Source organism: Chelon labrosus (genome assembly GCF_963514085.1).
Source record: "Chelon labrosus genome assembly, chromosome: 8".
In the NCBI taxonomy this organism is placed as follows: Eukaryota; Metazoa; Chordata; class Actinopteri; order Mugiliformes; family Mugilidae; genus Chelon; species Chelon labrosus.
Window position 1 is genome coordinate 11,685,504 of NC_140358.1, and position 14,851 is coordinate 11,700,354.

The 14,851-nt window shown below is 39.6% G+C and overlaps 2 protein-coding genes across 2 annotated transcripts; one reads left to right on the forward strand and one right to left on the reverse strand.

Annotated features, from left to right (window-relative positions):
• Positions 1–3,105: 3,105 nt before the first annotated feature.
• polr2g (RNA polymerase II subunit G) lies at positions 3,106–5,940 on the reverse strand. Its single transcript, XM_084550045.1, has 8 exons — positions 5,796–5,940; positions 5,124–5,233; positions 4,746–4,905; positions 4,299–4,349; positions 4,135–4,200; positions 3,837–3,908; positions 3,690–3,723; positions 3,106–3,464 (listed from the first exon to the last, which is right to left on the reverse strand). Exons 1-8 carry the CDS (start codon positions 5,805–5,807, stop codon positions 3,451–3,453), a joined length of 519 nt encoding a protein of 172 aa, XP_084406171.1. The 5' UTR covers positions 5,808–5,940; the 3' UTR covers positions 3,106–3,450.
• Positions 5,941–6,186: 246 nt separating this feature from the next.
• Positions 6,187–12,069, forward strand: LOC311491957 (uncharacterized protein). Its single transcript, XM_084550044.1, has 6 exons — positions 6,187–6,312; positions 6,452–6,583; positions 6,661–6,837; positions 6,921–7,020; positions 9,146–9,276; positions 9,473–12,069. The coding sequence occupies exons 2-6, from the start codon at positions 6,530–6,532 to the stop codon at positions 9,758–9,760; spliced, it is 750 nt and encodes a 249-aa protein (XP_084406170.1). The 5' UTR covers positions 6,187–6,312; positions 6,452–6,529; the 3' UTR covers positions 9,761–12,069.
• The last annotated feature ends 2,782 nt before the right edge of the window (positions 12,070–14,851 follow it).

Consider the following 14,851-nt stretch of genomic DNA (forward strand, 5'->3'; position numbering starts at 1 on the left):
GTAACAAGCAGCTATACCACCGTTCTGTGGGCTAATACTCACCCAGATAATCATCCGTGAGAGATCCAATGGCAGACTGAAAACAAAGGGAAAGCTGTTTTTTAAACTTACTGAAACATTAAAACATATAGTGATTCCTGAATATAAAGTACTGTGTAAAATATGATTCATGATTGATTCTCAAGAGAGAAAAACACTTACAATGTCATTCTTGTCCACTCTGGTTCCCACGATCTTCAGCCGGATCTCATCATCTCGCTGGATGACAATATCCTTGACAATAATAAGAAAAATATTGTTCAGTGCAAAACTGTTCTACCACATGTTTCAGTTTCCTATAAATTACCTTTCTTAATTGTATTGTTTGAGGTTTTTCAATTTCAAAACTTTTTAAAACAAGAGTAAGGAAATGTATTTCATTTACATTTATGTAAAATCATGTTTTTTTTTAAATGAAGAAAATAAGACACAAAACAATACATTTCCATACCTCGTCAACTGTCTTATAACAGGGTGGATTAGAATTGGGGTCAAACTCCATTTCTGAGGGGATGGACTGCAAAAAGAATTTTCTTGTGAGATAAATATAGTATATAATATAAAATGAAGAGAGTATTAATGACAACTAATTCAGTGTATGTTTAGCTGACTCACATGGCGAGAGATGAAGCAAGACATGGGGCCTATTTCTCTGAACAATCCAACCTACAAAGTAAACAGAGAAAAGTACAACTTAGATAATTTCCCACATTCCTCATTATTTCACCAAATCAGCCACTACATAGACATATATTCCTCAGCAGAAGTACACTATTGCAATAAAGTTAAACTCTGTGAACTTCAACAATAGAGCACCAGTAGAATTTGATAATATAAATTTGTATAAATTACAGGTGAGTTTTGTTTGGCGTTTACATGTGCTGCTGCTGATCAAACACAAAAGACAAACTGGTCGTATTCTCTCCATGGCTATAAACAACAACGTTAATCTAAATGTACAGTGGGGATATGGAAAAGTTCAGAACAGCTACATTAGCTACCACCACGCTAGTTTAATAAACACAATATCTACACGCTGCTAATAGCCGGTCCACATTCGCGAAATAATACAAATACTTACATGGTAAAACTTTTTTTTATTTTTTTTGGCTTAATGTTCACTCAGCCCTTGATTAATAGTTTTGTTTTGATAAATTATCCAAAACGTTTCACACTTACTGAATGAAAACCTGTCGCTTATTCGCTCGGAACAAAGTCTTCCGGGTCAAGGCAGGGTCGCTAGGTGAACTTTTGTTGCCCTGGGTTTTGTCTCTCAGGAAGTAGATTGTTGTGATGCAGGTTTCTTTCATATTTTTCTATAAACACAAAGCTAAAACTCTTGGAGCATTAAACTTAAACTGATTTATTTATCTATGGGTGTTGTTGGCAGTTATATGCAGCCATAAAGAATCTTATGCAATTACGTTTTGGATCACCACCCACTTTTTGGATCACCAACCACAACAAAATTCCAAAAATCCAGTAGTGCAAAGGGTATTCACCAGTAAAAATGGATGAATGCTGCTTTAAGATTCATTACTGTGATGGAGTGGTGGAATATACATTTTTGTAGTGTTAATAAATTACTCTTTTTGGAAGTAAATAATGTGTCCACTCTCACTGATTCCTGTTAACTCATTGCGTGGCTTAAGGTTTTAAATAGTTGCACAGTTGGTATACACATTCAAGAGACCAAAAAGACTGAAAAGTTGTGTGTTATCGAATGTGGTGGGCCAGTCTGTTCCAAAATGCCAGGGCAGATTTTTTGTCCCAGTCCGCCCCACTCACCTACCAGTTCATTAGGTACGCTCATGGAAACAAATGCATTCTGATATAACAGCCCTGCATTAAGTTTCATCTTCACGGAGGTTGTAGTATTCAGCATTAGTTTAAGAGCTGATGAATCAATTGTTTTCATTTTAGAGGCTGTGGTTTGAAGTACTATTGAACTGCTGTGTATTGTACTTACTAGTGTTTCTATTATTTTGACAAACCCATTGTAGTGTGTGGGCTAGGCTAAATAACAGAAACACTTCACTGTTTAATTCAATACAGTTTAACAGCACAACAAACCACATCCTCCAAGATGATCATACAGTGTAATAACTACCTTTCACACACTGTTTCAAGTGCTTATACTGTTTAGTTCGGGAGTGTTATATACACTAGTGTACCTAATGAACTGGCAAGCGAGTGTAAGTAAGGTCGAGTGGAAATAGGTAAATATCAGCATGAACTGTTCTCCTGTTAAACTGATGCTGAGTGAAAGTTGAATGAATGTGTCTACTCTCTACCACACTCTTAATGCATCGAAGATATCAAACCACAGAGCCACAGCTTTAAAAAAGGAGAACTGCAGATTTATGTGGGAGCAACTTCTTTCAAACGAAAACACCTTTCACCCAAAAGTCGGCTGATGTGTTATCTGATCATATCCAACTTTGCCTAGGCCATGTGTGGCTATTAAAATAATAATAAATAAGTACACTCTGGTTTTATTGTTTCAATGTGTTGCCTTATCAGCATCAGCCGCTCCACCTCTGAGCATTTACACCTACATCTTGTAAAATAAAAACATCACTCTTCAACCTACAACTCAAAACCTATGTGCTAATATGAGCTTTTACGTCAGCAAACTTAGCTTAACTCACTCAAATTGGGACGTCTCATTTCCCAAATCAGAGCTACGTCACTAAAAGAGAGGTGCATGATTATTTCCCACCGCTGTCGTTTTATTGTTTAATGTGTTGCCTTATCAGCATCAGCCACTCCAGCTCCAAGTGAATCAATTGATGTTTGTAAAGATCATTTCTCCCAGGGCCTGTCTTGTACTGTCCTTCCTTGATAAAGTGTCACGTCTTTGAAAATGCTGCATGTTTTTGTTATAGGTCCTTATTAAGTAGCAGCCCTCATGACCCCCACGTCTCTTATCACTATTAAAAGGACAATGTGCCCTTGAAATTTCCACGTTCACGTTTCACTTCACGGTCTGCACCAATTTACTGAAACCTCCTCACATTTCACAATATCTGACTGTGACACTGAGACAAGAATACAAAGGTAAAATAACAAATACAATTCTTTATTACAACGCGTGGTCCAGAGAAACGAGCAGTATGTTAGGGTGTTTGAAAGTATGCTACATTAAAAGACAAGTAACAAAAAATAACTACAAGACTTTGAGAGATGACTTTTGAAGTGTATGGTGCCACATTGCTATCAATGGCTGTTCAATTGCACCAGTTACAATAAAACCAACAAATAAAGGCTGTAAACCAAAATAATAAAAGAATAATAGATGGGGCTTGGCGAGCTCTACCCTTGAGTGTAGAAAAATGATTAGCTTCATCAAAAGTATAAACAGGCTTCGATATGAAATGTCCCATGTGGAGTGTGCTCCCCTGGGGCAAATCAGCTCACAAGACCTGAAAATAAAGAAGGCACGGTCAACAAACGATCACAGTACAAAGAATGAAACAGTCTTATAAGAACTTGATTTTGGAAGAATCAGAAAAACGTGTTTCCAGTCATGCAAATTCCCAACTCTGGAAATGAGACCATCCCAGGAGAACGTGAATGTATCACAATTGTATATAATTTAAAGCCATGTAACAAGCAGCTATAGCACTGTTCTGTGGGCTAATACTCACCCAGATAATCATCCATGAGAGATCCAATGGCAAACTGAAAACAAAGGGAAAGCTGGTTGTTAAACTTACTGAAACATTAACATATAGTGATTCCTGAATATAAAAGTACTGTGTAAAATATGATTCTCAGGAGAGAAAACCACTTACAATGTCATTCTTGTCCACTCTGGTTCCCACGATCTTCAGCCGGATCTCATCATCTTGCTGGATTACAATATCCTTGAAAATAATAAGAAAAACATTGTTCAGTGCAAAACTGTTCTACCCTTGTTTTCTATGTTTCAGTTTCCTATAAATGACCTTTCTTAATTGTATTGTTTGAGGTTTTTTTAATTTCAAAACTTTTTAAAACCAAAGTAAGTTTCATAAATTTTACATTTATGTAAAATTATGATTTTTTTAAATGAAGGAAGTAAGAACATAACAAAACAATACATTTCCATACCTCGTCAACTGTCTTATAACAGGGTGGATTAGAATTGGGGTCAAACTCCATTTCTGAGGGGATGGACTGCAAAAAGAATTTTCTTGTGAGATAAATATAGTATACAATATGAACTGAAGAGAGTATTAATGACAACTAATTCAGTGTATGTTTAGCTGACTCACATGGCGAGAGATGAAGCAAGACATGGGGCCTATTTCTGTGAACAATCCAACCTGCAAAACAAACAGAGAAAAGTACAATTTAGATAAGACATAGTTTCCACTATCATTATTTCACTAAATCAGCCACTACATAGGAATACACTCCTCAGCAGAAGTACACTATTGCAATAAAGTTGAAATATGTGAACTTCAACAATAGAGACCACCAGTAGAATTTGATAATATAAATTTGTATAAATTACAGGTGCGTTTTGTACAATTATCTTGGCCAAAATCATGCCATCTGACGACTACTTGCTTAATCTGAAAACAGAGTTAGGATTAAGGTATCATCCAGACACCAGAAGGGCAGGGGAGCTTGTCAACAGACCACGTTGAGGTTTAGTACATTATATGATGCTCCGGCTGCAAAAGTGTACAATACATCTCCACTGTGCTGTCCCTCACCTTGTTAACCTGAGTTACCACAGCATCCACCACTTCTCCTTTGAAAGGGCGGAACACAATGGCCTTGTATTTGACTGGATAGAGGACAAAACCTCTGCTTGGCTGGATTACACCTGCCCCGATGTTGTCAATGGTGGTGACTGCAATGACGAAGCCATACCTGAAAAACAGACACAAACATTAAAACACTAAATTTAGATGTTCCCCTTCCATGCAAGAATATTTTAAGCAATACAGCTATGAAGACTTAGATCGCAAAATAAAAGTTGGACTCCATCTGTAGACTTCGGCTGGTTTGTGTCTCGCTGTCGTTTTAATTTGCCATTACAGCATCTGTATCTTTTGACTATAACACATCATCATCATGAAGCCACTTACTTGCCAGTGCAGGTGCCCTCCACTTCTGTGAAAAGCTTCTGCTTCACAGTGTTGAGGAGATTAGGACCGAAATACCTCGGATGTAGTAAGATTTCATGTTCCAAGGAAATCTGTGAACACAAAAGATACATGCTTTTTCATTCATTCAGCTTTTGTAACCGCTTGTCCTGTGAAGGGACGCAGAGAGAGGCGGGCTAAACTCTGGACAGGTCGCCAGTCTATCGCAGGGCTAACACAGAGAGACAGACAACCATTCACACTCACATGCACAACTATGGCCAAGTTAGAATCACCAGTGAACCTAACGAGGATGTCTCTGGATGGTAGGAGGAAGCCGGAGTACCCGGAGAGAACCCACGCAGGCAACCTTCTGACTGTGAAGCATCAGTGCTAACCACCACACCATTGTCCCAGTGTGCCGCCCCACACTGTTTTAACTATTTTGCAAACCATTACATGAATTTACATGTGGTGATGATGATAAAACACAAAAGACAAACTTGGCGTATTCTCTCCATGACTATAAAACAACAACGTTAATCTAAATGTACAGTGGGGATATGGAAAAGTTCAGAACAGCTACATTAGCTACCGCCACGCTAGGCTAATAAACAAAATATCCACACACTGCTAATAGCCGGTCCACATTCGGGTAGTAATACAAATACTTACATGGTAAAACATTTTTTTTTTTTTTTTTGGCTTTATGTTCACTCAGTCCTTGATTAATAGTTTTGTTTTGATAAATTATCCAAAGCGTTTCACGCTTATTGAATGAAAACCTGTCGCTTATTCGCTCGCGACAAAGTCTCTTCCGGGTCAAGGCAGGGTCGCTAGGTGAACTTCTGTTGCCCTGGGTTTTGTCTCTCAGGAAGTAGATTGTTGTGAAGCAGGTTTCTTTCATATTTTTCTATAAGCACAAAGCTAAAACCCTCGGAGCGTCAAACTTAAATTGATTTACTTATCTATGGGGTTGTTGGCAGTTATACGCAGCCATAAATCCTCTAATACGTTTACGTTACTAGCATCAGTCCTCATACAGCCTGACACCTGGCGGCGGGGAGGAATAGCGCATGAGGGCGTGGACAGAGAGCAGGCGTGACTTAATACTGCACTCTGATTGGTTCCTCTCACTCGACTGTTTATAGTCTGACAGACATAAACGAAGCTGCACGTCGGTATATGACAGGTAAACCTTGTTACTATTATCATCATCACAAATAATCCACTAAAAGTTGGACTGAAAGTTAAAAAGACTGATAAACAACATTGTTAATTCAGCGACAGCACGACCTAAAACCTCGCAATTACTTGTTTCGTTTCCTTAGTAATTCCTAGAAGATTTGAAACTGTCCGAGAAAGGGCTGAAATTAATCTCAAACTAGACGACTTTCCAGCTCTCAAACATGGCGAGTAAACTCGTCTCGAAGCTTCTTCGACCTCCGGCGTTTTCGCAACTTGTAAGTAGTCAAATTCTTGTTTTGTCTTGTTGTGTTTCCGGATGATTCATGATCTCTACCGTCCTCCTTCAATGCAGGCGTCTCTCCGGCCAGGCAGCTTGTTGCGGGGAAAGGCGGCGGTGGCGGCGTGGGGGACCAGGCATTCATCCACAGACAGCGACTCTCCTACGGAAAAAATCGGTCGATATCCAGTTCCTTACAAAAAAGACCTACCCTATGATATAGTGGAGCTTATGGAGGAAGTGGAATCAAAGGTCTAAACTTTTCCACGGCATTTAACTCTACTTAATGCGTTAACTTTGACTGTCTGCCTGCTGAACCGTACCTTTCTTTACAGGGAGGCTTTTTGCCCAATGTCTTCAAAGTCCTCTCTCACAGACCTGCAGAGTTCAGAGCCTTCTTCGCCTACTACAACGAGCTAATGAACAAAGAGACAGGTGTGTGTTTGTTGTGTTTCTCTGTTGTGTCCCCCTCAGACACAAGAAACATTAGATCCATCCATAATTCCTAGTAAGATCCAGGAATTATGACACTATAGCTTTGATAAATCATTTAGAATTAATCTTTGCTTACACTGTTTAGTTCAGCACTGTTATATTAGATTGCTTTCATATTGTACCTAATGAACTGGCAATAGGTAAATATCAGCATGAACTGTTCTCCTGTTAAAGTGATGCTGAGTGCAAGTTGAATGAATGTGTCTACTCTCTACCACACCCTTAATGCTCTGTCAAACCACAGAGCCACAGCTTTTAAAAATGAGAACTGCAGATTTATGTGGGAGCAACTTCCTTCAAAAGAAAACACCTTTCACCCAAAAGTCGGCTGATGCGTCAGTTGACTGTTATTTTATAATAATGTCATATGAACTGTAAGGTAGCACATGGTTTCTTCGGAGCCAGGCGGCGTAATAATGAGGAGACCATTACTGGTAAAAGAGATAGTTGCCAGGGTTTTAGTGTGCTGCCTTTTACTTTATAGGCTTTTAACTTTGACTATCTCTTTAGCAGTGTTGGGAACGTTACTTTAAAAAAGTAATTAGTTATAGTTACTCACTACTTGTTCCAAAAAGTAACTGAGTTAGTAACTGAATTACTCTATAATAAAAGTAACTCATTACCAGGTAAAGTAACTATTTGCGTTACTGTTAAAAAAAAAAGTTGCTATATGTCAAAGAATTTGGATTTTTTTGAGCAGTTTTCACAAGTCAGTTGAAATGAGTAGAACAGACAGGTGTTTGTACATAACTTTTGATATTTATATATATATTTTATAATTATATTTATATTAAATTTATTTTTATAATATTTATATTTCGGTAGGGTTTAGACGGCGAGCTATCGTCTGTGGTGGAGGTATCGGTGTTTTTGGCCACTAGCTTTGTAGATGCGTGTGTCGTTGTGAGATGCTTCATTAAATTAGAGTTGCTTACAGCGGATGTCGAGAAAGTCTTTGCTCCTGGACATAATGTACACATTACATGCACGTTCCTCCCTTTGACCACAATGAATTTTTTTATTTATTGAAGTAGTGCTTATATCTCCACCTTGAAAATGCCAACTTTTCATCGGATTGCTCCTGACTCGCCATCTCTGCTGCTTCATCGAATCTCTGTTGAGCTGTTGTGTGTGTGTGTGGCGCGTGTGCTGTCATGTGTGTAAAACCACTGGCTCTGATTGGCTACCATGAAACATGACTCTGCCTTAGCCAATCATAATCGCTTACCTCGTTATTAACCCACCTCCTCACTAGCGGTGAGCCAGGGGTGCGTTCGGATTACACAGTTTATTCAATCGATGTATAGTAACGCACCGCATTTAACGTCCAGTAACGTTAACGGCGTTGTAACGACGGGAAAAGTAATTAGTTAGATTACCCCGTTACTGAAAAAATGACGGCGTTACCTAACGCCGTTACTTTAAACGGCGTTATTCCAAACACTGCTCTTTAGCATCATGAATTACAATGTTTAAACAGTTTTCAAGCTGTAACTCCACAGAGTAGTTTGGTTCCTGGTGCTAGACTGATTGAGAAGTTGTCGCATGGAAAATGCAGAGAGAGCTTCAACTTGTAATTTTTCAAGTTAAGAAAAAATGCTGTTAAAAAGGCAGGAAGTGACTCACTCCACTTAAACTCTCTAATATGTGATCATATCAAACTATGCCTAGGCCATGTGTGGCTATTAAAATAATAATAAATAAATACACTCTGGTTTTATTGTTTTAATGTGTTGTCTTATCAGCATCAGCCACTCCACCTCTGAGCATTTACGCCTACATCTTATAAAATAAAAATAGCACTTTACAACCTACAAACTCTACAACCCAAAACCCATGTGCTAATATGAGCTTTTACGTCAGAAAACTTAGCTTAACTTACTCAAATTGGGACATGTCTCATTTCCCAAATCGGAGCTACATCACTCACATAGAGGTGCATGATTAGATTCCACCACTGTCGTTTAACCCCACGTGATGTGTGTTGTGGCTTATTTTAACATTATATGTATATGTTTGATGTGTTTGCTGATTTCATGCGATTTTTATATCTTTTGTGTTCCAGGCAGATTAACCAAAGCGGACCGTGAGCTGATTGTAGTGGCAACCAGTATTCACAACAGGTGTCTTTACTGTGTGGTATCCCACAGTGCGCTTCACCGCATCTACTCAAAGAAACCTACTCTTTCTGATCAGGTATAAGATCTGTTATGGTTTTTCACTAATTTCAGTAATTGTGCTCCAGTGTTACTGTGGTGTTAACACAAGATTAGTTAAAGTATGCATGCAATTCTGGTCAGTATTTTGTGATGTGTTTTTGTGTGTTTCGTTAATTACTGTAGCACTATTTTCTCTGTCCTGTCTAACTATCTCTCTCCCTACTTTCATCCAGGTGGTTGTTAACTATGAGAATGCAGAGCTGGCGCCTCGAGAGCGCGCCATGCTGGACTTTGCGATGGCAGTGTGTCGCTGCGACACCATCACAGAGAAGCACTTTCAGTCTCTGGAGGAAGTTGGCTTCGACCGGGAGGATGCCTGGGACATTGCTGCCATCGCTGCTTTTTTCGCCATGTCCAACCGGCTCGCCCACCTCACCGACATGAGGCCGAACCTGGAATTTTTTAATATGGGCCGCATGCCGCGGGACAAAAGCAAGGACAAGGCGGGGGAGGGCAAGTGACAAAAGAGTCAGAGATTATCAGAGGTCAAAGGCCCTGTGTGATGCTGACAGTATCTTCACACTTTGCTCAAATATGTCACGTTCTTATCTCCCTCAGTTTTGTGAAAACCATATGTTTTCTCATGTATGGTGAAATGACATGCAGTGTCAGATGTGAATTAATGCTGGCTAAAAGCTGTCGTATTGGAAGTTTAACGCAGTGTAACCTGAGATGAGAATTTATGTCCTACAGTGGTTTGAGTCTGAGCCAGTGTTTACATGGAGAACTATTAAAAAAAAAAAATAACCTAAAAAGACAGTCAAATAACTATTATTAATATTTTAGCAAATGCTTGAAACTAATCAGAAGTCTCATTCTCCATCCAAACAGACAGAAGAAGTGGATATTGTGGCCTTCCAGTTTGACTGTAACATAAAAGATGTAGTATATGTGAATGACTCCAGCCTTAAAACACAGTTTTTCATTTTTAAGACAAAGAGGGAAGAACGCGACAGTCTGTGAGATGTGTAGCTTTGTGTTAATGTGTGTTGGGGTGGTTTTGGAATTATTTGTGACTTAAATAAGTTGCCATTGTGTCTAACTGTAGTCCTTATACCAAATAGCATAGATAGGGCCAGTACATTAGAGTAACTGACAGAAGTCCATAGTTGTCTTTAAGTGTCCATAAAAAAGAGTTTGTTTGTTCAAACGTCTCTCGGATGAATCTCAAGGCGCCTCTTCAGTTTCTGTTTTCTCTTACGATAATTAACTTTTAGTGTCTCTGCAAACAGGAGCAAGTTACTGTTGTGTTCGTCTTTATGTGGAAAAATGCATTTCCTAAATCTTCCTGTTTTCCCTTTAAATAAAGTGTATACAATATTGATACTATCTACGATTGAACGCCCACTTTCTTGTGTTAGAAAAGGGAAGACTTAAATAAGAATAGCTCATTTATAATGATCCGTTTGTCCCAGTGATAGAAAAGAAGTAACAGAATCTTGATGAAGTAATGCTTATCACAACCAGATGGCGCCACTTCCACAAACATGTTGGAATTTATTCTACGGGACAAGTAGGTAAACGTAGAAGCAGTAGAGCTGCACCTGTGGGAGAGACCATTGAACACAAACAAAGAAAAAATTTAACTTTTAAAGAGTATTCCAAATGAAGTGGAACATTTACACTGTTTCCTCCGAGGCCTTTCATTCAGTTTCACTATATATATAATATAATGAATCACTGTTCCTAATCTAACATCTGTGTGCAACATTTTTCCTATTTTTATTTTTTTTTTGTCTATTTGTTTTTTAATCTTAAATGATATGGAGCACAAATGATGAAAAGCATCACCAGAAGATTTACTTTGAAGTGCGTGTGTAAGTGACGAATGCTCTCCTGAATATCTGGGAGATATTCATTCATTCATTTGTTTTCTGTAACAGCTTGTCCTCTGGAGGGTTGTGGATGGGGGGCTGGAACCTATCCCAGCTGTCACTGGGTGAGAGACGGGGTACACCCTGGACAGATCGCCAGTCTATCGCAGGGCTAACACAGACAGACGGACAACCATTTGCACTCACACCTAGGGCAAATTTAGAATCACCAATTATAGAGATATTAACACTTGGGAAATGTGAGGCGTGAATAGACCTCTCGTGAACGACTGATGTCGGTTAAAAAATTCTCAAATTGTGTCTCATGACAATCTAAAAGTCATCCAAGATGGATAGCGAGGCTCATCAGGTATATCACATTGAATTCCTGTGACAGAAAACGAGGCACATTATTAAACCATTTGAAAGTGATTCCATTGATGTTTGTAAAGGTCATTTCTCCCAGGGCTTGTCCTGTCCAGTCCTTCCTTGATGAAGTGTCACATGTCTTAGAAAATGCGCTATGTTCTGTCACAGGTCCTCATTAAGCAGCAGCCCTCATGACCCCCACATCTCTTATCACTATTAAAAGGAGACAACAGGCTCTGGACAAGGATAATTTATGGTCTGCAGCTGCCTTACTCAAGTTGGAGCTCTTCAGACCAAGATAGAATAGAATAGAATAGAATAGAACCATTTCAGAAATCTACTGCATGTGGAGAAACACATAAAAAAATCAAGGTTAAAAGCATTTAGATGGAGTCTTTCATCCGTTTCCCATTGTAGTCTGTACAGTGATGGATGAATCGATAAGGTTTTATACCCATAGCAAGCAGGAGGGGGAGTCTGGCGAGGCTCGTCACTGTGTCTGCATTCTCCTGAGGGGGATAAAACAAGTCATGACAAACACATGTCAAATGAGGTATGACAAAGACAGAAGGGAGAGGAGAGCAGCACTGAGATCCTGGCTCAAGTAAAAAAAAAAAAAAAAGTTCGTTTTTTAACAAAGTGTCCATTTGACGATTTCCCAATGGAGGCCTTTGAAAATCTAGTATCATGCTGATGTGAATTCTAGTAATCATAACCAAGTGAACTTCCTTTAATACATGAAGCTGTTAAATTCTAAGCCTGGACTGGACTTTGCCTGGTTTCCACAGCGACGTTTTCTGCGGTGAAACTTTAACTCCCAGCACCAGAATTAACTTCTCTCCTGGGAATGCACATAATTGTAAAGGTTATATATGAGGCATTTAAATAAATATTTGGTCATGCATTATTCATTTTTATGCTCGTCCCTTTATTTGATTATGAAGGATCCAAGTTTTTTTGGTAACATCTGATCAAACACTGACAGAATACAACATTAACAAGTGTATTAACAATTACATGCTACATGAAAAACAGAGACACTGAAAGTTATTCAGTCACAAAAAGCCTTAATCATGCAAAAGAAATAATGTCAAAAAATGTTATGAAGAACAATGAGTATCATTATTGTTGTCACACTTTTTTTTTTTTTTAGGAAATAATAATGATAAAGGCCCATTACATTTCATTACAAAAGGAAACTGGGAATAATGATAGTTCCTTTGAGATGAGATGCTCTATTCAGACACAAGGGAGGCACTTTGGGACACACTGACGAGAATGCAAGCAGGCAGAAGGGCTAGATTCTAACCAAGCGAGCACATATGGGACATTAGCGAATGGAAAAACACGAGGATGAGACCATTATCGTCCTCGTTAAGAATGTGCCAGTTGACGTTAAGAATATGTGAGAGCATGCATGTGTGCAAGTCTCCATATGCACATGCTTTCTCCAGCAAACTGTGTGTGTCAGCGTTGAATAAGGGTGTTCTGTGAGCCTTTGCAGCTGGGGTCATTTGCATTCATTTGGTTTGATGGAATTTCACATCAGCTTCTTGTCCCTTGTCTGGGAGTCTGTTCCCTGAAGACTCAGCAGAGATACAACATGCATCCCCATCTCACAGCTGCCTCCTTGTGATGAATCAACTGGACTGTGGTCATATATATATATATGTATAGGCACATGATTAGTTGAACCAACACTTTTCCAGGAAATAACAGGTTTTCTGAAATCTTTAGTCTTAATTACACCGATCCGCCACAACATTAAAATCACAGAGAGGAGACGCAAATAATATTGACCATCTTGTGACGATACAGTGTTCTGCTGGGAAACTTTTGGACCTGACATTCAGACATGTACCACCCACCGAGACCAGACCAGGCACCCCCACCCCAATGACACTCCTTGATGGCAGCAGCCATCCCCAGCAGGATGCAGCCTGACACAGGCACACACACAAAAAACGATTTAGGAACAACTCAAAAAGCATGAAGAACAGCACGTGGTGCTGACCTGGCCTTCACTAGATCCCAAACTGATCTAGTATCTGTGGGAGCCTGATTCATAGAGGCCCCTCCCCTCAACCCATAGGACCCAAAGGCCCCCACTAACAACATTGTGTTGCCAGACACCACAGGACACCCTCAGAAGGCCCATGTCCATTCTCCGATGAGTCACAACTGTTTTGGAGGCACAAGGAAGACCTACACAATATTAGGCGGATTGGTCATAATGTTATGCCTGATCAGTATACACTAAGCGTGGGTGATGACTGTAAAATCCTTAGGTGTTTTGAAGCAGCATTCAAAGCGTAAGAAATGAACACATTTTATGGTTGGCAAGGAAGCATGATGCAAGAGAGGCACAACAGAAAACACTATTTGCACATCCAAGATATGATCAGAGAGCAGGTAGCCCTGTCACAGCAGCTGTCAGTGAATGCATCGCGATGATAAAAGCTACTGATTCGAAGATAAAGGTGTGGCAGCAGCCGGAGGAAACTCTAAACAGCAGCTGATGAGCGGCTGACAACACAGACACGTTACATGCTTGATATCTGCCAGATAAGGAGGTAAACTCACAGGCAGTATCCTGGTTACCTTCCAAGTTCATTTAAACAGACATTGTACAGGTGAAGCTTGCAGAATGGCTCAAGCTCTTTCACTGCCTCTCAGTCAAACAGTTGGGAAAGTGTTTGAGATTAGACCGTTGCAGACTGATAATCCAAATGCACATTCACTCAGATTACTTTATGCCTGCGGATTATGGCTCATGAATCACCTCGTGTTTGCTGGTGAAACAGAGAGAATCATGTATGGACTGGTTTTGTGCTTGTTCGTGTTTCCCTGCATGTTTTCTAGTAGGGACTGGTTGTAGCATGTTTGCGTTACGTCTTTGCTCTTTTCAGTCAAAAATAAATTGACAAAGACTGATCAGTTTCAGTCCCTGTCAGTGCAGCAGTCAGAGTTGTGGCCTGCACTCTGATCTCTGAGCTCCTGAGGACATTGGAACTAATGGTTAGATTGTAGGTGGTTCAGTCACTATGATGCATTTGGATATGGCATCATTCCTAATTTAAAGATCTTTGTTTTTTTCTCTGTTTTCCCAGTGTTTAGGCTTCAAGGTTGATCTATCTTGTAATTCTCCTCATAACTTTTTCAGATGTCTGCTTTCTCCGTGGTTGTCCTTGAAACTTGGCAGGACCGCGACTTGGCAGACGCATCTGCAGTCGCTGTGCTCATTTGTCCGCGTGTGACGTGAATATATATTTAATTGCACCATATCTCTCTGGGAAGACTCAGACGTCTCAAAACATATAAAACTCATGTTTTCGGTTCCGGCCAGCAGAGAGGGTCAAGTAATGCAGA